The sequence below is a fragment of the Salmo salar genome, chromosome 15, assembly GCF_965601325.2.
Source record: "Salmo salar chromosome 15, fSalSal1, whole genome shotgun sequence".
NCBI lineage: Eukaryota > Metazoa > Chordata > Actinopteri > Salmoniformes > Salmonidae > Salmo > Salmo salar.
Genome location: NC_138305.1, coordinates 85,089,045 through 85,111,645, shown reverse-complemented (window position 1 = coordinate 85,111,645; position 22,601 = coordinate 85,089,045). Strand labels below are relative to the sequence as shown.

General features: G+C 41.7%; 2 protein-coding genes across 3 annotated transcripts in view; both read right to left on the bottom strand.

Moving 5' to 3' along the window:
- The window catches only part of LOC106572006 (rho guanine nucleotide exchange factor 19), a 33,531-nt gene extending 19,346 nt beyond the window's left edge, over positions 1-14,185 (bottom strand). For both annotated transcript variants that reach the window (XM_014145698.3, XM_045696157.2), the window contains exon 1: positions 13,589-14,185. The gene's annotated coding sequence lies outside the window, so the exon portion shown is untranslated. The remainder of the gene's footprint in view (positions 1-13,588) is intronic.
- A 2,838-nt stretch (positions 14,186-17,023) lies between these two features.
- Positions 17,024-22,601, bottom strand: part of LOC106572008 (anoctamin-7) — a 44,239-nt gene continuing 38,661 nt past the window's right edge. The window contains exons 19-21 of the mRNA XM_082961500.1: positions 20,806-20,896; positions 20,228-20,359; positions 17,024-17,035 (exon numbers count right to left, since the gene is read on the bottom strand). Coding sequence (XP_082817626.1) covers positions 17,024-17,035; positions 20,228-20,359; positions 20,806-20,896 — 235 coding nt within the window. The remainder of the gene's footprint in view (positions 17,036-20,227; positions 20,360-20,805; positions 20,897-22,601) is intronic.

Below are 22,601 nucleotides of genomic sequence, written 5' to 3'. Positions count from 1 at the left end.
CCCGCACCAGAGCCGCCCCCGATGCTGGCGGATCCGCGGGATGAGCAGGTACTTCATCCCGCACCAGAGCCACCACCGACACTAATCACCCCCCCTACCCTCCCTATTTGGTTTCAGGTTTTGCGGCCGGAGTCCGCACCTTTGGGGGGGGGGGGTACTGTCACGACTGGGGGTGTTCTATGTTGTTTATTTCTATGTTGGTGTGCTTGGTATGGTTCCCAATCAGAGGCAGCTGTTTAGTGTTGTCTCTGATTGGGGATCATATTTAGGCAGCCATTTCCCCACTGTTTTGTGGGATCTTGTTTTTGTGTAGGTGCCTATTTGCACTTCACTGTCTTCACGTTTCATTTGATCATTTATTGTTTTTTCTGATGTTTCACGTTATAATAAAGATGTGGAATGCTACTCACGCTGCGCCTTGGTCCAATCATTACGACAATCGTGACAACACTAGCATCTCTTTTGATTATGATTAAGAACAATGTATTTTGTGGCATAATCCTGTATCAGACTCATATATCATGGATATGACCATAAATTCAGGAAACAGCGGAGCATCCCCCATCCACATTGACGGGACAGCAGTGGAGAAGGTGGAAAGTTTTAAGTTCCTCAGCGTACACATCACTGACAAACTGAAATGGTCCACCCACACAGACAGTGTGGTGAAGAAGTCATAAGAGTGCCTCTTCAATTTCAGAAGGCTGAAGAAATTTGGCTTGCCACCTAAAACCCTCACAAACTATTACAGATGCACAATTGGGAGCATCCTGTCGGGCTGTATCACCGCCTGGTACGGCAACTGCACCGCCCATAACCGCAGGGCTCTCCAGAGGGTAATGCGGTCTGCACAATGCATCACCGGGGGCAAACTATCTGCCCTCCAGGACACCTACAGCCCCCGATGTCACAGGAAGGCCAAAAAGATCATACAGGACAACAACCACCCGAGCCACTGCCTGTTCACCCCGCTATCATCCAGAAGGGGAGGTCAGTACAGGTGCGTCAAAGCTGGGACCAAGAGACTGAAAAACATCAATCTCAAGGCCATCAGACTGTTAAATAGCCATCACTAACACAGAGAGGCTGCTGCCTATATACATAGACTTGAAATCATTGGCCACTTTAATAAATGGAACACTAGTCACTTTAATAATGTCACTCTAATAATGTTTACATATCTTGCATTACTCATCTCATATGTATAAACTGTATAATGTTCTATACTATTCTACTGTATGTTAGTTTATGCCACTCTGACATTGCTTGTCTATATGTTTATATATTCTTAATTCCATTCCTTTATGTGTATTGGGTATATGTTGTGAAATTGTTAGACATTACTTGTTAAATATTGCTGCACTGTCGGAACTAGAAGCACATGCATTTCGCTACACCCGCAATAGCATCTGCTAAACACGTGTATGTGACCAATAGAATTTGATTTGATTTGAAATTCAATTCTGATTCAAGTCTCCATGCCTGTACGATCAGACACTTTTAAGTTAGCATGTTTTCCATTTGGCAGAACAAAGCATAAAGATTGAGCATAGTGTGATCTCTATGGGATAGACATGGCAATAATGTCATCATGGGATTCACGGCAGTTAAACAAGCACTCTGTGGTAATATGATATGATGACTGGTGTCACAATTCGGCGAAGAGTCGGGATCCTAGCTAACAGACAGCACAAACAACAATATATTATTTAAAATCCCACAAAAATGTGGAGCATCTCACATGTAAACAATAAGACATCTGCAGCTTTGCTTTCCCCCTCTCGGTGCACCAGCACATCCTGTCCCCTCGACAATATTATCCCCCCTGTCAAAGAGAAAGATTGTGTGAGGGAGACGAGCAGCAGACACAGACTCGGCTTAGTCAGGAGGGTAAGTTTCAAACCTGGGGTTCAAATACTATTTGAAATAATTTCCAATACTTTAGCTGTGCTTGATTGAGCTTCTGTGTCACAACGAACCAATAGAAAAGTCCCAAAAGTGCAATCCCCGCCCATCTGGCACTCTAGGCAGGGTAAAACCAAAAGTCAAAATATTTGAACGATTTTAAAAAGTATTTGAATCCAAGTCTGACGAGTTTATGAAGGAAGTACTCTAATTAAAGGCTGATTTCTTGTCTCAATTCAGATATCAAAATATTAGCAAATGTGCTCTATTATTGCTTTGTATTGATCTGTTCATTTATCCAGGTTAGTCTCATTTAGATGAAATCTCTTTTGCAAGATGCTGACTAATAGATTGGGATAAATGACTAACTACATTACATCTTCTTCTAGGAATAGCATTGAATTCAGGTGAATGCCATAATATTGAATTGTAAAAAGTAGGCTAAGGATGAACTGAAGACCTCTCATCACAAAGCAAACGGAAGCCCTGAGATGTTTGTACTTTTCAACAATCCTGTGTGAGAATCCACATCGTCGTAACAATGGACAGCACTGTTTCATTGACTATGGTAGATCCATAACATTGGATGCATTGTGAAGGCCTTAAATTACTTATGACTTTGAAAAGTAAGGCAAAGGAATCTTGCCCAAGTTCTGTTATTGATGTGTTATTTACATTTAGTTCACATCCACTCAAACAGCTTTCAATCAAAGATTGCTTAATTCAGATCTGATCATGTGTCAGAACTTGTACATGTACTTTGAACATTCTGTTGATGCATCTGTGGTATTCATCCACTTCTCCCTCTTTCTCGGCTCCAGTTTCAATCCAAGACAGCATTTTTTTTGTCTTTCTCTCTCCTTTATTATCTGGACAGGTATGGACAAGTCAACTGAGGGCTGCTTGTTTTGAAACATGATTGGGGTTGGTAGAGAACCCACCTCAAAGTTGACTAGGCTGGCAGGTAGCCTAGCAGTTAAGAGTGTTGAGCCAGTAATTGGAAGTTTGCTGGTTCTAATCCCCAACCTGACTTGGTGAAAAATCTGTCTATGTGCCCTTGAGCAAGGCACTTAACCCTAATTCCTCTGGATTAGAGCATCTGCTAAATGACTAAAATATATGCAGGAATATTTGTTTTGCATGTAGGGGGAAGATACAAACTATTAAAAAACAAAGGATGAAAGAGCACAGCCTCAGGAGGTGAAATGGAGTCAGGCGAAATGCTAACAGTTGAACATTTCAAAGGACAAACTCCATAGTTCTCTTTCAAGTTGGCAAGTAAATGCAGTAAAGTAAATACTGGCTCAACACTCTACCTTGCAGCCATATCTGGGGTTAATTTTTGAACAGAATACTAACATGTACAACTGAAGGGATTAACTCATGAAGAACACTGCACAACTGTCTTTGATTGAAGAACTGTTTAACTTTATTGTAGGACAGAAATATATTATTGTGTATGAGTGCATGTGTGAAACCCTCCCTATATCAATTTAGATTATGTGAGGCCATAGCCAACTCAGTGGTTGGAACAGCCTGCAGGCTTCAACTCTAGATGGGTGTGCAAGCAACATTGTCAGGAAGGGCCTTTCACACAGCCCGTGAGCCAAACTTCCTCTCAGCTCTGGTTTATAATTCACTTAGAGGACCAGGGCCAAGACTTCCCCTCAGCTCTGTTTTATAATTCAAATACAGGATCACCACTCACACTCATAAGAAAAGGGACAAGTTTGTGAATCTAATGGGTATTTTAAAATATATGTTTTCTGAATACACTCAAAATATGAGATATCATCAAGGGGAAAAACTGGTTGGTTGTTTTATGTTATGTACATTTTTAGATTTTTCATTCCATTCTTTCCATGTTTGATCAATGTACTGTACATATCAACATGATGTCACTACAGAAAATGTGTCAAAACTTAATAATAAAAAGTCACACTTGCTTACAATTGAAATGATATGTACATCATCGGGGGCACAGTGCCTGCCCTCCAGGACATCTACAGCATACGGTGCCACAGGAAGGCTAAGACGATCATCAAGAACCTCAACCACCCGAGTCACGGCCTGTTCACCCCACTAACATCTACAACACGGAGACAGTACAAGTGCAGCAAAACTGGGACCGAGAGACTGATAAACAGCTTCTATATCCAGGCCATCAAACAGTCATCACTAGCCTTCCTCTGCCCAGTACCCTGCCCTGAACCTTAGCCAGCAGCATACCACCCTGCATCTCACTGCTGGCTTGCCTCTCAAACTAAGCAGGGTTGGTCCCTGGATGGGAAACCAGATGCTGCTGGAAGTGGTGTTGGAGGGCCAGTAGGAGGCACTTTTAGAATTTGTTCTCAGTCAACTTACCTGGTAAAATAAGGGTTAAATGAAAGACACAGTCAATACCCGGCTACCACCCGGTACTCTACCCTGCACCTTAGAGACTGCTGCCCTATGTACATTCACACCCCTTGACTTTTTCCACATGTTGTTACGTTACAGCCTTATTCTAAAATGGATTGAATTGTTATTATAAGGACAAAGCAAAAACAGGTTTTTAGACATTTTTGGTAACTTATACAAATAAAAAAATGAAATATTACATTTATGCAGCGACGCTCCTCATCCAACCTGACAGAGCTTGAGGGGATATGCAGAGGAGAATGGGAAAAACTCCCCAAATACAGGAGTGCCAAGCTTGTAGCGTCATACCCAAGAAGACTCAGTGCTGTAATCGCTGCCAAAGGTGCTTCAGCAAAGTACTGGATAAAGGGTCTGAATACTTATGTAAATGTGATATTTTTATAAATTAGCAAAAATTTCTATAAACCTGTTTTTGCTTTGTCATTATGGGGTATTGTATTTAAATTGATGAGGGAAAAATACAATTTAATACATTTTAAAATAAGGCTGTAACGTAACAAAATGTGCAAAAGGTCAAGGGGTCTGAATACTTTCCGAAGCCACTGTACATCTCTAGCCACTCTCAACCATGCATACGTGTACACACTCAAACACAGGCACAAGTGCACATTAAATACACAGCACACACATGCATACACACAAACACACACATACGTGCATACATGTATACACACACAGACTGTCTGAGTGACAAGTGATGGGGCAGGTTGCTCCAGAGAGAGGGAGGTGAGGGAGGACAGGGGAGTAGGGAAGGAATATGAAAGTAAGAGAAGGGGAGGGAGAAAAGGGTACGCTGCAGTAAATTAAGTTATAAACCTCAGCGAGGTCTAAGTGAAGGCACATGACTCTTGACCTCAAATAAAAATCCATCACTCAAAGAGGACCATCACTCAACTGTTGACTCACAGCAAGAAAACCTTAGATCAACATAGTCATAACATGATAACTAATAATAACCATTATGGATATTCTACATTTATAGTAATATACAGGCCATTTCCCTAGAATGATTTATCACTGACTCAATGATCAGTGATGATAAGGAACCCACCAGGCATAGTTGAACCAACCTTCTGTCAATGTTTCCACCACAGCTGTGTTTTTGTCTGTGGGGTCTGAGTCAGTCAAGTTATGGCTGTCTCCTTCACCTCCCCCAGACAACAAACATAACTATATGGCTGTGACATCACAGACTGTGGGAAGCCCCCACAGCCACACAATAATTATGGTCTGATCCAAAGAGTGCTTTAGTCACTCTCAACTTTACCCAGTATTTGTTATGGTATATTCTATCATATTTGCCTATATGATAAAATTACTCTGTCAATACTTTCCTTCCCACAGCAATACATTCTGGTGTTAAAATTGCATGCTTAGGAGCAAAACAGTCAGTGATAAAGGGATATGTTTAATTTCCTAACGAAAGATACATTCAACTTAGACAATTCTGCAATCTATATTGAATCTGTTTATGTAAAGTGAAACATTGGCTCTTAATTCATTTTTATGTACAGATCCTAGTATAAGCCTGGAGTGCAGCAGCTGTTGTATGTCTATCCGTTTCTGCAAGCGGAAATATGCTATAGGCCAGTAGGCAAATCAGTAGCACAGACTCACACACAGAGATATACCCTCTCACACATTTATTCAACCAGCACAGACACTGACACAGACAGAGACACGCACAGGCTCGGACGCAGGGACACAAACACAGTCTTTTCCCAATGACAGCGCACTTAGTCATACGTAAGACAGACTAAATTACTTGTGGGTATTCTCTAAGCATCACCTTGGCACTCTCTCTCACCACATCCATTAGTGTTACATCAACTATCTATATCTAAACAAGAAGTCGTCTTTGGGGACATGGCCTCAATCAAACTTAGTTAAAAAAAACAAAGCCGATTAGAGCATGCCTGCATCACAAATGAAACTATTCTCTAGTATTTATTTGTTGAACCTTTATTTAACTAGGTAAGTCAGTTAAGAACAACTTTTTATTTACAATGATGGCCTCTGAACAGTGGGTTAACTGCTTTGTTCAGGGGCAGAACGACAGATTTTTACCTTGTCAGCTCGAGGATTCAATCTAGCAACCTTCCGGTTACTGGCCCAACGCTCTAACCACTAGGCTACCTGCCGCCCCTCCTTTGACCGACATAGGGAATAGGGTGCTATTTGGGACAAACTCCATGTAATAGCCTCACAGGCACTAAACAGTTATATTGCTAAGCTGTTGAATGTCATCATTGCATCAGTTGTTTGTTCCTCAAAAAGGTCTGTAAACAGCTTAGCCAGATTGCAGTTCCTATGAGACACAGAGTTAAATGGGCAAACAAACATGCTAGGAGGTAGAGTGAGGGAGAGAAAAACACTCCCTGCACAAACACTGCTGTGAGAAACACAAATGCACGCAAACACACACACACACACACACACACACACACAGACATCCACACATGGTTGCTCCTCAGTTTACAGTGTAGTCACTAGAGGGCCTGCAGCTGAACTGAACTGTCTCCTGGTGTAGACTAAGATGTGGAAAGAGTGTGTGAACACTACAGCACCAACTTTCAGCAATGTACAGTTCATTAATAACCCCCCCCCCCCCCCCCCCCCCCCCAACATATTCCTGACGTGCACTTACCTGCCCTGCAACTACTCACAGCTCCTGCCTCCTACTGTAACCACTGCACCTCAGCCTCAAAGCCTCACAAAACCTAATGTCCTATGCTGTACCCAAGAAGAGGGAAATATAATCAATGCAAAAAATAACACTTCCAGTGGTGGAAAAGCACCCAAGAGATACCTTAACTGAAAATGACCCAATGAAAACTGAAAGTAACCCAGTAAAATACTACTTGAGTAAAAGACTAAGTATTTGGTTTTGAATATACTTAAGTATCAAAAGAAAAAGTAAAAAATAAATAATTTCAAATTCCTTATATTAAGCAAACCAGACAGCACAATGTTCTTGTTTTTAAAATTACGGATAGCCAGGGGCACACTCCAACACTCAGACATACAGTATATAATTTACAAATGAAGCATTTGTGTTTAGTGAGTTCGCCAGACCAGAGAAAGTAGGGTTGTTTTCTTGATAAGTGTGTGAATTGGACCATTTCCCTGTCCTGCTAAGCATTCAAGAATGTAACAAGTACTTTAGGGTGTCTGAATGTATAGAGTAAAAAGTACATAATTTTCTTTAGGAATCTAGTGAATTAAAAGTAAAAGTCATAAAAGTAATAAATACAATATATATCTCCAGTACCAGTCAAAAGTTTGGACACACCTACTCATTCTAGGGTTTTTCTTTATTTTTACTATTTTCTACGTTGTAGGATAATAGTGAAGACATTGAACCAATGAAATAACACATATGGAATTATGTAGTAACCAAAAAGGTATATTTAATATTTGATATTCTTCAAAGTAGCCACACTTTGCCTTGATGACGGCTTTGCACACTCTTGGAATTCTCTCAACCAGCTTCATGAGGAAGGCTTTTCCAACAGTCTTGAAGGAGTTCCCACATATGTTGAGCACTTGTTGGCTGCTTTTCCTTCACTCTGCGGTCCAACTCATCCCAAACCATTTCAATTGGGTTGAGGTCGGGTGATTATGGAGGCCAGGTCATATGATGCATCACTCTCCTTGGTCAAATAGCCCTTACACAGCCTGGAAGTGTGTTTTGGGTCATTGTCCTGTTGAAAAACAAATGATAGTCCCACTAAGCGCAAACCAGATGGGATGGCGTATCGCTGCAGAATGCTGTGGTAGCCATGCTGGTTAAGTGTGCCTTGAATTCTAAATAAATCACCGACAGCGTCACCAGCAAAGCACCCCCACACCTCCTCCTCCATGCTTCACGTGGGAACCACACGTGGAGAACTTCCATTCACCTACTCTGCGTCTCACAAAGACACATCAGTTGGAACCAAAAATCTCCAATTTGGACTCATCAGACCAAAGGTCAGATTTCCACCGGTCTAATGTCCATTACTCATGTTTCTTGGCCCAAGCAAGTGTCTTCTTCTTATTGGTGTCCTTTAGTAATGGTTTCTTTGCAGCAATTCAACAATGAAGGCCTGATTCATGCAGTCTCCTCTGAACTGTTGATGTTGAGATGTGTCTGTTATTTTAACTCTGTGAGGCATTTATTTGGGCTGCAATAACTGAGGCTGGTAACTCTAATGAACTTATCCTCTGCAGCAGCGGTAACTCTGGGTCTTCCTTTCCTGTGGTGGGTCCTCGTGAGAGCCAGTTCCATCATAGCGCTTGATGGTTTTTGCAACTGCACTTGAAGAAACTTTCAAAGTTCTTGACATTTTCCTGATTGACTGACCTTCATGTATTAAAGTAATGATGGACTGTCATTTCTCTTTGCTTATTTGAGCTGTTCAAACAGGCACAACTGTTAAATGAAATGCATTCCAGGTGACTACCTCATGAAGCTGGTTGAGAGAATGCCAAGAGTATGCAAAGCTGTCATCAAGGCAAAGGGTGCCTACCTTGTTTAACACTTTTTTGGTTACTACATGATTCCATTTCATAGTTTCAATGTCTTCACTATTATTCTACAATGTAGAAAAAACATTAAGATAAACCTTGAATGTGTACAGTAGGTGTGTCCAAACTTTTGACTGGTATTTTATATAACTAGTGAAGTACAGATACCCCCAAAAACGACTTAAATAGGTCTGAAGTACAGTGCCTTCAGAAAGTATGCATACCCCTTGACTTATTCCACATTTTGTTGTGTTACAGCTTGAATTCAAAATTGATTAAAACAAAATTATTCAACCATCTACACACAATATCCCATAATGACAAAGTAAAAAAAAGTTTTTAAAAAAGTTTGCAAATGTATTCAGAATTAAATACAGAAATATCTCATTTACATAAATACCCCTGAGTCAGTACATGTTAGAATCACCTTTGGCAGGAATTACAGCATTGAGTCTTTCTGGGTAAGTCTCTAAGAGCTTTGCACACCTGGACGGTACAATATTTGCATATTATTCTTTTTTAAATTCTTCAAGCTCTGTCAAGTTGGTTGTTGATCATTGCTAGACAGCCATTTTCAAGTCTTGCTATAGATTTTCAAGCCGATTTAGGTCAAAACTGCAACTCGGCCACTCAGGAACCCTCAATGTCGTATTGGTAAGCAACTCCAGTGTATATTTGGCCTTGTGTTTTGGTTATTGTCCTGCTGAAAGGTGCATTTATCTCCCAGTGTCTGTTGGAAAGCAGACTGAACCAGGTTTTCCTTTAGGATTTTGCCTGTGCTTAGCGCTTTTCCGTTTCCTTTTATCCTAAAAAACTCCCTAGTCCTTGCCGATGACAAGCATACCCATAACATGATACAGCCACCACCATGCTTTAACATATGAAGAGTGGTACTCAGTGATGTGCTGTATTTGCCCCAAATATAACACTTTGTATTCAGAACAAAAACAGGATGCATGTTTTGGAATATTTGTATTCTGTACAGGCATCCTTCCTTTCCTGCTGTCATTTAGGTTAGTATTGTGGAGTAACTACAATGTTGTTGATCCATCCTCAGGTTTCTCCAATCACAGCTGTTAAACCATATAACTATTTTAAAGTCACCATTGGCCTCATGGTGAAATACCTGAGCTGTTTGCTTCCTCTCCGGCAACGCAGTTAGGAAGGACGTCTGTATCTTTGTAGTGACTGGGTGTATTGATACGTCATCCAAAGTGTAATTAATAACTTCACCATGCTCAAAGGGATATTCAATGTCTGCTTTTTTTTAACCATCTACCAATAGGTGCCCTTCTTTGCGAGGCATTGGAAAACCTCCCTGATCTTTGTGGTTGAATCTGTGTTTGAAATTCACTGCTCAACTGAGTGACCTTACAGATAATTGTATGTGTGGGTACAGAGATGAGGTAGTCATTCATGTTAAACACTATTATTGCACACAGAGTGAGTCCATGCAACTTATTATGTGACTGGTCAAGCACATTTTTACTCCTGAACTTATTTAGGCTTGTCATAAGAAATGGGTTAAATACTTATTTTTAAATCTTTATTTAACCAGGTAAGCCATTTGAGAACAATTGTCATTTACAACTGTGACCTGGCCAAGATAAAGCAAAGCAGTGCGACAAAAACACAGAGTTACACATAAACAAACGTAGTCAATAACACAATAGAAAAATCGATGTACAGTCTGTGCAAATGTAGAAGAGTAAGGCAATAAATCAGCCATAGAGGCAAAATAATTACAGTTTGGAATTAACACTGGAGTGATAGATGTGCAGATGATGATGTGTAAGTAGAGATACTAGGGTGCAAAAGAGCAAAAGGATAAAAAACAATATGGGGATGAGGTAGTTGGGTGTGCTATTTACAGATTGGCTGTGTACAGGTACAGTGATCGATAAGCTGCTCAGACAGCCGATGCTTAAAGTTAGAGAGGGAGATATAAGACTCCAGCTTCAGTGATTTTTGCAATTCGTTCCAGTCATTTGGCAGGAAAGGCTGCCAAAGGCTGCAATTCGTTCCAGTCATTTGGAAGGAAAGGCTGCCAAAGTAAGTGTTGGCTTTGGGGATGACCAGTGAAATATACCTGCTGGAGCGCGTGATACGGGCGGGTGTTGCTATGGTGACCAGTGAGCTGAGATAAGCAAAGACCTAGCTTTACCTAGCAAAGACTTACAGATGACCTGGAGCCAGTGGGTTTGGCGACGATTATGTAGTGAGGGCCAGCCAACGAGAGCATACAGGTTGCAGTGGTGGGTAGTATATGGGGCTTTGGTGACAAAACGGATGGCACTGTGATAGACTACATCCAGTTTTCTGAGTAGAGTGTTGGAGGCTATTTTGTAAATGACATCGCCGATGTCAAAGATCGGTAGGATAGTCAGTTTTAAGAGGGTATGATTGGCAGCATGATTGAAGGAGGCTTTGTTGCGAAATAGGAAGCCAATTCTAGATTTAATTTTGGATTGGAGATGCTTAATGTGAGTCTGGAAGGAGAGTTTACAGTCTAACCAGACACCTAGGTATTTGTAGTTGTCCACATATTCTAAGTCAGAACCATCCAGAGTAGTGATGCTAGGCGGGCGGCTGCGGGCAGCAATCGGTTGAAAAGCATGCATTTAGTTTTACTAGCATCTAAAAGCAGTTGGAGGCCACGGAAGGAGAGTTGAATGGCATTGAATCTCGTCTGGAGGTTAGTTAACACAGTGTCCAAAGAAGGGCCAGAAGTATACAGAATGGTGTCGTCTGCGTAGCGATGGATCAGAGAATCACCAGCAGCAAGAGCGACATCATTGACATATACAGAGAAAAGAGTCGGCCCGAGAATTGAACCATGTGACACCCCCATAGAGACTGCTAGATGTCCGGACAACAGGCCCTCCAATTTGACACTGAACTCTATCTGAGAAGTAGTTGGTGAACCAGGCGAGGGAGTCATTTGAGAAGCCAAGGATATTGAGTCTGCCGATAAGAATGCGGTGATTGACAGAGTCAAAAGCCTTGGCCAGGTCGATGAATATGGCTGCACAGTACTATCTTTTATCGATGGCGGTTATGATATCGTTTAGGACCTTGAGCGTGGCTGAGGTGCACCCACGACCAGCTCGGAAACCAGATTGCATAGTGGAGAAGGTACGGTGGGATTCGAAATGGTCGGTGATCTGTTTGTTAACTTGGCTTCCGAAGATTTTACAAAGGCAGGGCAGGATGGATAAAGGTCTATAACAGTTTGGGTCTAGAGTGTCTCCCCCTTTGAAGAGGGGGAAGACCGCGGCAGCTTTCCAATCTTTGGGGATCTCAGACGATAAGAAAGAGAGGTTGAACAGGCTAGTAATAGGGGTTGCAACAATTTTAGCTGATCATTTTAGAAAGAGAGGGTCCAGATTGTCTAGCCCAGCTGATTTGTAGGGATCCAGATTTTGCAGTTCTTTCAGAACATCAGCTGTCTGGATTTGGGCTGGGGTGCTGAGCTGTTGGCCGGGGTAGGGGTAGCCAGGTGGAAAGCATGGCCAGCCGTAGAAAAATGCTTATTGAAATGATCGATTATCGTAGATTTATCGGTGGTGACAGTGTTTCCTAGCCTCAGTGCAGTGGGCAGCTGGGAGGAGGTGCTCTTATTCTCCATGGACTTTACAGTGTCCCAAAACTTTTGGGAATTAGTGCTACAGGATGCAAATTTCTGTTTTAAAAAGCTAGTCTTAGCTTTCCTAACTGACTCAAGACATTTCAGCTTTTCACAGCTTTCACGTCCAAGCATATCAGGCAGAAGCCAATGTGCCCATTTCAAAACATTCCTAAAAACATAATTCCACTTTGACATTATGGGGTATTGTTTGTAGGCCACTGACACAAAATCTAAATGTAATCAATTTTAAATTCAGACTGAAACACAACAAAATGTGTAAAAAGTCAAGGGGTGTGAATACTTTATTTACAGTTAATACTGTACTTTTACTTAAGTACTTTACACCACTGAACGCTTCCAATATAATATTTTACAATTTTAATGAATAATTGATGTGAAAGGTTGAGTCTGTACTTTAGGTTGTGCTCCTAAAGTTTCTATATGTAGTGACAGATGCCTGTGTGTATTACATGGATACATAATCCTTATACAGTACACAATACTGTCTCAGACTGTAAAGTCAGTCTCTGGATTAGAGCAAATGTCAGGGATTGTTATTGTTGTTGTGCATATTTTACTCTATTACGTTTATTGAGTTGTTAAATGCACTTTAATATAAAGTTTAATTCCATAACAGTTAAATATTATGGAGTACACCCCTATGATATGGTAATGAAAATTGACCCTTGAACTCTCACAAACTGTCTTACTCTAAAAGCACATTATGTCGACTGCACATTAGAGGAACACACACTCTCAGTTCAAATACCATGAAAATAATATAATATGACCTGGTGCTTTTTTCAATATAATGTAAAATTGATGTCGTTTTTGATTATCAATTTTTCCGTCTACCTCTAAATGTGTGCATCTGACCCACAGCAAAGCAATAGTCTGAAAGCAGCACCATGGCACTGTTTTGACTGCCCCCCCCCGCCCCCCCAAAAAAAAACAGCCAGGCTTAACTTTCATATTCAACATCATAATCCACCCCCCACCAGACCACACCCTTATCCAAAGGTCACAACAGCTAACAATGGTACACACTGAGTCTACATTCTACATTACAATGCACAGAGAGAGAGAGAGAGATAGGAATCCATATGGATAGATAGGCTATACTACCTCATGGGTATCAGTAGCTTCTGGGCTGGACGGTTGCCAGCGACAGTGTGAGAATCCAGGCCATCCTAGCGTCTGGCTGAGCCTCTATGTGCTATCCATGACTGCCTTGTGTTCCTCCCGGCTTCTTTCCCTTCAGTCGTTTTCCTTCACTTTTTACTCCACTCGTCTGAAGACCAATGTGCCCAGGCAGGGGAACTGGTCGACAGGGTCCAGACTCCTCCGTTGTATCCCTCTTCTCCCTCTCCACCAAAAAGCAGTTTAAAAAAAATGTTTTAAGTGTTCGCTCTTCTGGCTACTTACCATGCAGATCCCTCTTTAAGCTTTTGCTCTTACTCTCCTTGCTCACAATCCTTCTCGCTCTGTTTCTCTCCCTCTGCTACTGTTGGGGAAGTGCACGCTCTCCTATTCTCTCTATCCTCCCTCTCCTCTCTCTTTGTCGGTCTCTAATAGTTTAGTGTTGCATATTAACACCTGCTTATAGAAAGAGAGGGAGAGAGGAGTGAGCTAGCAGCCATCTGCGTGAGTGAAAAATATTTCCTCTCTGTGAGTATGTGTGAGAGTGTGTGTCTGTGTGTGTGTGTGCATGCATGGGTCGGATTCTCGTGTGTCAACAAAAATGTACTGCAAGTGGATAGCAGGCAGGTAGGAGGGGGAAAGGGGTGGGAAGTAGACTGTGTGTGCTCAGGCATGTGTCTGTGTGTGTGTGTGTGTGTGTGTGTGTGTGTGTGTGTGTGTGTGTGTGTGTGTGTGTGTGTGTGTGTGTGTGTGTGTGTGTGTGTGTGTGTGTGTGTGTGTGTGTGTGTGTGTGTGTGTGTGTGCAATTAAGTAGGTAGAAAAATATCAGTTTGGAGAAAGAAAGTATCTGCAAGACATGATTAAACTCCTTGGATTCTGCCTCTCTAGCACTGTAACTCCCTAATTAAACATTAAAAAAAACAACAGTTAACGCTGACATGTTTTGAAGTTGACTTTCTGAGTTTTATTTTCATGATGCCTAACAATTAACCAGAAATCAATCATATAAATTCTGTCTATAGTTGGCAGTTGATGTGCTTTCATAACTACTCTACACAATATTGTACATTCAATCTTACAATGGCAACTTGTTTGTGGATAAATGACAAGTTGACACTTTTCAATCAACACATCAACTGAATACCATTGGGTGGTGTTATGGGTTCTCACTCCCTGCCTTTGAGTGCTTCCCTGCTCTGTTAAGTGTGGAATTGAGGTATAATGGGAGAACTATTAGTACAGTGTCTCTGTCCTAAATAGCACCTTATTGCCTACATCGTGCATGACTTTTGACAAGAACCCTATGGGCCCTGGTCAAAAGTATTGCACTACAGTATATAGAATATGGTGCCATTTGGGACGCACACAGTGTCTGTTGGAGGCTGTGTCCACGTTGCATACCTGCCTCCACTAGTTGACATGTACTAGCGCACACTTCCTGCAGGCTGAATGGCAAAGGAACACACTCACAGCAATCATAACAATCAAAACATGAACGCTACAGCAGTAGAGAGAGAGGGCGAGAGAGAGAGAAAAGAGACAGGGCGAGAGAGCGAGCGAGAGAGAGAGTTGCCCAAGGCAATAGGAATATTTTGGAAGGGTGCGTAGGAGAAGAGGGAAAGGAGGGAGAGAAATCATTAACAGAACACCTGTCTTTCTCTGACTCCTAATAAATCAGAGGGGTTTCATCTGTCTGGATTTCTCCTTTTCTGAGGGGGTCATGTTTCCGAGCGAGTGGGGAGGAAGGGAGGAGGAGATTTTTTGGTAAGATAAGTTCTCCGGCATTTCGAAATTTGAGAACATATTTGAGATTTTATTTGACAACGGCAGAATCTAGCACTTTGAAAATGTATTTGGAGGATCAAAAATGTCAAATTCATCCAACCAAATCAAAGTTTATTGGTCGAAAACAAAGTATAGCAGATGTTGTAGCGGGTGCAGTGAAATGCTTATGTTAGTAGCACCTAACAATGCAGTGAAATATCAAACAGGTACACAAATAATTAATTTCAGAAACCAAAAAAAACGGAAAGAGCAACAAGAAATCAAGAAATGTCGGAACGAATCCAATTAACAACGAAAATAGCACTGTAACAGTAATCAAAATGCAATCTATACGTACAGTATATACATTGGATGAATTTACACAAGATATACTAGAAATTATATATAAAGCAGTAGAAATATTAGAGTGACCTATGTCAAGAATCCAACATATAAATAAATATGCGGTGTGTATAAACAGTGTAACTAAAATTCAATGTACAATAGTATAAATACTACAATGAGCTATGTCAAGAATACAATATATACTGTAAGTACACAGTACAAAACCACATAGGAAAATGGATAGAATTGCAGGATATTCGCTTCCAGAAATGAGTCCGGAATATAAATAATACTGTATATGTGTCTGTGAATGATGTGTATAGACAGTATGGACAGTATGTGAATATAAATGTGTGTACAGCAGTAGTTATATAGGATGAGCCATTACTAAAATACAGTATGTATATATATATAAAGTAGTTAAAACAGTATGTAAACATTATTAAATTTGAAATGCAAAACAGCTCGCACAAAACGGGTAACACATGCAGAAGGACTTCAATCCTATGGTAATACAGCAGTAACTCTTATACCAACAAGATAAACAACAAGATATGTTTCGGGTTTTATCGCCATACAAATATAGTGTAGTGATAGTGTAGAAAAGCAGGACCAGTTTCACATATATAAATATTTATGTATACCTACACACAACAGAGCAGGCTGTCTGAAGAAAAGTGTAAACAACATTACTGTTTGAGTAAATCAAGCTTGTCCATTTAACACAGTGAGAACATTACAAATCATCAGAGTTGAAGGATGTCAAGTCATCTGCTAATAGTCAAGCAAAATAATTTGAACAATACAAACCCACTCTCACATACTGAAAACCAGGTGGTGGCCATTCTGGCCAATATTACCAGCAATAAGCCAGTGTAGGTGCCAGTTTTTGTCCCAGCCCAGCAGTAACAAATGTTATTCAACTAATCAAAGTTTTCATGAAAGACTATAAGTTGGTCATTGAATCAGATGTGTTACAGCTTGGCTGGAACAAATACCTGCAACCACACCGGCCCTTTGCGGTGTGGTCATCCCTTCCGTAAACAAACCTAGAGACTAACCATAGAGAACAGACGGAGAGCAACAGGGAAACAAATCCATTGATGGGACCCGAAATGCAAAGGAATCTCTTTTATCTCCCCCTCCTCTCCATCTGTTCTGCTTCTCTTGGTGCAGAAGTTCCGCACTACCGTTCTAACTCATGTTGCCAAAGGACGCGTTGCTTGCTTCGAGGCATACAGTACAGTTGAGTTTGTTCAGGGAGAAAATGAGGAAGGAGAGACAACATGAGTACAGCTTTGGTTAGAACAATCATAGAGAACACTGAAGCACACAAGAGCAAACATACAGACAGTAGACACAAAGGTGCTACATCATGTTATGTTACTGAATTATAGTATAAAACTCATTTTACAAGACATCATCTTTTATGGATTGATAAGAATTGCCTTTCTTGTTGTCCCCCTTAAACTTCATATCAGAATATTACATACACTGCGTGTACAAAACATTAAGAACACCTTCCTAATATTGAGTTGCACAGCCCCTTTTTGCCCTCAGAACAGCCTCAATTCGTCAGGGCATGGACTCTACAAGGTGATGAAAGCTTTCCACAGGGATGCTGGTCCATGTTGACTCCAATGCTTCCCACAATTGTGTCAAGTTTACTGGATGTCCTTTGGGTGGTGGAACATTCTTGACAAGCATGGCAAACTGTTGAGCGTGAAAAACCCAGCAGCGTTGCAGTTCTTGACACAAACCAATGCGCCTGGCACCTACTACCATACCCCGTTCAAAGGCACTTAAATATTTTTGTCTTGTCCATTCACCCTCTGGATGGCACACATACACTATCCATGTCTCAATTTTCTCAAGGTTTAAAAATCCTTCTTTAACCTCTTCTCCCATTAATCTACACTGATTGAAGTGGATTTAACATGTGACATCAATAAGTGGATTTAACATGTGGATCATAGCTTTCACCTGTATTCACCTGGTCAGTCTATGTCATGGAAAAAGCAGGTGTTCATAATGTTTCGTACACTCAGTGCATATACTTAATAGAAACACAACAGACTGCAGGAGTGAGATTGTCTACTCACCCCATCCAAGACCTTCACGACAAGAAACACAACGACCAAAACGGCATGGTCAGAACACAGGGAAGCACACACACCACCACACAACCACAAAGAGAAACAATGGGTGAGAAAGCACCAGTCTCGTGCTGATGGGATGCGGCGAGAGAGAGAGAGACTACACATTCCAGGGGAAGAGCGTTATGGATGCATTAACTTAGGTTAATGTTTTATGGGTTAGGCTTTGAGCACTTGAGCATTTCTGGGGCCATATTATGGCCATTGTAGTCCAGTCTTTAAATATTGTGTGTGGTTAGCTATTGCGTATGTGTGCGTATGTGTGCGTGTGTGCGTGTGTGTGTGTGTGTGTGTGTGTGTGTGTGTGTGTGTGTGTGTGTGTGTGTGTGTGTGTGTGTACGCACGTGTTCGTGCACAACTAGGTTGTCAACTCGGCAGACAACAGAATCAGATTTTTTTTATTGAGTATGAATGACAGAGCAACCAGGATAGCTGCTAACTTGAGCAGTGTAATGTTATTGAGTCAAGCCTTTGGTGGTGGGGGGGGGGGGGGGGGGGGGGGGGGGGGGGGGGTTGGCATTTAAAAGGCTATAAAGTCTGCAATTAATTTATTAAGACCAAATTGGTTTCAGTGATAGTGTAATATGTAACTTATTAACAATGCAGCTTGCTCTACTTATACAGCAGCTTTAGATCATTTCAGTCAAGCAGTTACTTCAACATGTCTCCTGTTTTACCACCCATAATACCCGAGGATATGTACAGTGGATTCAATGAGCGTGCCTAAGTCCCAAATGGCACCCTATTCCCAATATAGTGCACGACTTTTGACCAGAGCCCTATGGATGCCCTGGTCAAAAGTAGTGCACTACGGAGGAAATAGGGAGCCATTTGGGACTCTCAACGAGTCATCAATTCATATCCTTAATGACTTACTGTACGTCTGTATAATTTCATATGAACAGGAGCCCTAGCTAATGAGTAGCCACCGGTACAATATTTAACATGGATAACACACTCCCTAATGAGGTAATGGGTGTTTTACTATTGGCACTGTATCAAACAATGGAGTGAGGTGAGTGAACACATAAGAGCCTGTGTCCCCCAATAGTTTTAATATGCTTTCTCTCCTTGTCTCCTTCCCTTCAAGAGGCTTTCTCTCAAATCAAACTTTATTTGTCACATGCCAGTGCAGTTCAAGAAAGAGTTAAGAAAATATTTACAAAATAAACTGAAGTAAACAATAATAAGAAGTAATTTACATTTTTTTTAAACAATAATGAGGCTATATACAGGGGGTACCGGTACCGAGTCAATGTGAGGGGGTACAGGTTAGTCGAGGTAATTTGTACATGTAGGTAGAGGTGAAGTGACTCTGCATAGATTGTAAACAGTGTGTGGGGCGTGTCCAGTGACCATTTCATTAATTGTTCAGCAGTCTTATGGCTTGGGGGCAGAAGCGGTTAAGGAGCCTTTTGGTCCTAGACTTGGCGCTCCGGTACTGCTTGACTTGGGTGACTGGGGTCTTTTACAATTTTTTGGGCCTTTCCTCTGACAGTATATCCGGTCCTGGATGGCAGGAAGCTTGGCCCCAGTGAAGTACTGGGCCATACGCACTACCCTCTGTAGCGCCTTACGGTCAGATGCCGAGCAGTTGCCATACCAGGCGGTGATGCAACCGGTCAGGATGCTCTCGATGGTGCAGCTGTAGAGCTTTTTGAGGATCTTGGGACCCATGCCAAATCTCTTCAAGTCTCCTGAGGGGGAAAAGGTGTTGTCGTGCCCTCTTCACGACTGACTTGGTGTGTTTGGACCATGATAGCTCGTTGGTGATATGGACACCAAGGAACTTGAAACTCTCGACCCGCTCCACTACAACCCCGTCGATGTTAATGGGGGCCTGTTCGGCCCGCCTTTTCCTGTAGTCCACGATCAGCTCTCCTGATGACCATTGATTTGAAAGGCCTTGGACAGGTTAAAATGGCAAGGTGGTGGAAACCCATTAAGTGTACATTTACCACCAGTCATGATGGAAAGGAGACAAGCCAAGGAAGCCTTTTAAGGTATCCAGGACATATCAAAGAGTCATCACAAGCAGATGACTTTGCATTGCTTCTTTGGTAGGTCGATAATACAGCATGAAAGTGGAGGAGGTGGGGCCGATGGTAGCTTGCAGTGGGTGTGTGTGAGTGTGCCTGTCTGTGTCTGCCTGTATGAGTGTGCCTGTCTGTGTCTGTCTGTGTTTTGTGCATTTATTTACCCAGGTAAGTAATGACAAATTACAACACATTCTCTTTTGCAATAACAACCTGACCAGCACAATGATTCCGTGCAGCAAAGCAGTGTGTGTGTGGTGAGGGTGTGTGAGCATCGCTGTGTTCCACTAACCTTGGCTGGAGGCCGAACCTCGATGACTCACCAACAGGGCCTCCTGGTTGTCTGCCAGGGCCTGCTTGGCCAGGTAGCGCTCCCTCTTCACCTTCAGCCCCAGAGACTCAGGGACGTCCGGCACCATCCAGTCTATCGCTCGCAGGACAAAGAACACCACATGCTGAAGAGAGGGCGGGAGGGATGGAGGGAAGGAAAAATAGCACACAGTAGGGGTGACAGGAAGGTAGAGAATAGAGAGAGAGACAGAGAGAGACAGAGATGGAAAAGAGGACCGAGGGTGAAATTACAGAGAAACCTCAGTGGAAGTAGCGGGATTCTGAGAAGAGCAGTATCAACAGAATTAAGGTGATAAAATATTAAAGAGTAAAATACCATGTGAGGATTGAGAGGCAAAGATTAGTAGGGAGCAAGCAAGCTTCAAATTATCAAAGGTACACAATAACATACACAGGTAGTAGATAAGGGGGTAAGAACAGGACAAGACAAGTAATGAATAGAAAGGTGGACATGGCACAGTATAAGAGAAAGAATACAAAAGGCACAGAGAGAGAGAGAGAGAGAGAGAGAGAGAGAGAGAGAGAGACAGACAGACAGATCCTTGCGTACCTCAAAAGCGATGATGAAGCCTAACCTCACAGCCAGGAGTTCCCAGTAAATCAGAGTGTAATTTCCATTGTTGTCCCTAAAGGCTTTATATCTACAGACAACAGAGCACACAGTCAGGGTAAGAACAACAGATCAGGGTTGTCAACATGTACATAGCGCATCTATAATTTAGCCCAAACAACTACCCCTTACCCTACTGTATTCATTTATTTATTTTGCTCCTTTGCACCCCATTATTTCTATTTTTACTTTGCACTTTCTTCCACTACAAATCTACCATTCCAGTGTTTTACTTGCTATATTGTATTTACTTTGCCACCATGGCCTTTTTTGCCTTTACCTCCCTTATCTCACCTCATTTGCTCACATTGTATATAGACTTATCTTTCTACTGTATTATTGACTGTATATTTGTTTTACTCCATGTGTAACTCTGTGTTGTTGTATGTGTCGAACTGCTTTGCTTTATCTTGGCCAGGTCGCAATTGTAAATGAGAACTTGTTCTCAACTTGCCTACCTGGTTAAATAAAGGTGAAATAAAAAATAAAAAAATAAATAAAACATAAATTGTGCCCTCTACTGGACAGACTTGGGCATGACATTTAAAACATGCTAAAACAGGAGAGTTCGACTTTCATGGAGTTTTGGCATAAAAATGCTAATAGCATTTGTTGGCAGTTGGCTAGTTTAAAGGTGTCATGACATTGCCCTGTTGGGGGAGGTTAAGGACCCCCATAAATACCTTTCCCCTTTTGTCTCTCTCTACTTTATAGAGTTGACTCTTGGAAAGCCTTTGTTAACATACAGAGTCTGGTAACATCAAAAGGTGGGAAACGGAACCATATTGCGGTAATCCAACCAGTTGAAAATTACCGTTGGTACTTAATGAATATGATGTCAGATCAGTTGTTGTCTGAGACATTACTACTAATGATAGTATGGCATAAACTGTATCTTGGAAAGTCTACACATTCTAGTTATCAGATTCACATGGAATTGTTGTGCAATTTAAAGGTTTAAATATGAAACTATTTGTGAAAAGATTAAATGTAATTTTAGCTTCTTAATGAGAGAACGGTTTGTCATAGAGTAAACTCTGCTCACACAGAGGCCCCACCCAAGTGAACAGACATTGGTTGTAAACTATGAAACACCCTTTTCTTCACCACGATATAAGCCCGTTGACGAAAATCCAACTTTCTGTTCAAAGGACGTGAGGACTTGCGGTCCCTTCGTTAAAAGAACGAGATCACCTACAGAACTAAGCCAACCTCAGCGTGAGCTCTGGTTGAACGACAAGAACCTAACGAAATTAGCATCGAATCTCAATGTGAAGGTGACGATCTACACGCCGGAAGGATGAATTTCGACTATACCAGCCAGAATATAGCATGAGCATATAGCATGGCAACTTGGTATGAACTTTGAACTCTTATTCACTAAAGAAGTGATACCTCCTAGCCGTTGCATTAGCAACAGCAGCTGTAAACATGGGCTAGGAAAGGACGGACAAAGTAGCCGTTCTACCACACGACGACGGTACTACCAAGTATCCATTCTACCACCAGACATTCTTCAAAGGACAACCCGGCCTTCCATCTATGACCAACTGATCGAAGCGCAGCTCAGAGTAAATATTTATTGCATTTTCCTTTTCCAAATGGGCGGTTATTTAGAATGCATAAGATTCTGTATTTACGATAGCATAGCTTCCTAAGGTCCGATAGAGACACAGAACCTTTTGTTCCTCAGTCTCCCCGCGCTTTCATTTAAACCCAACCCCCTTTCCTTTGTG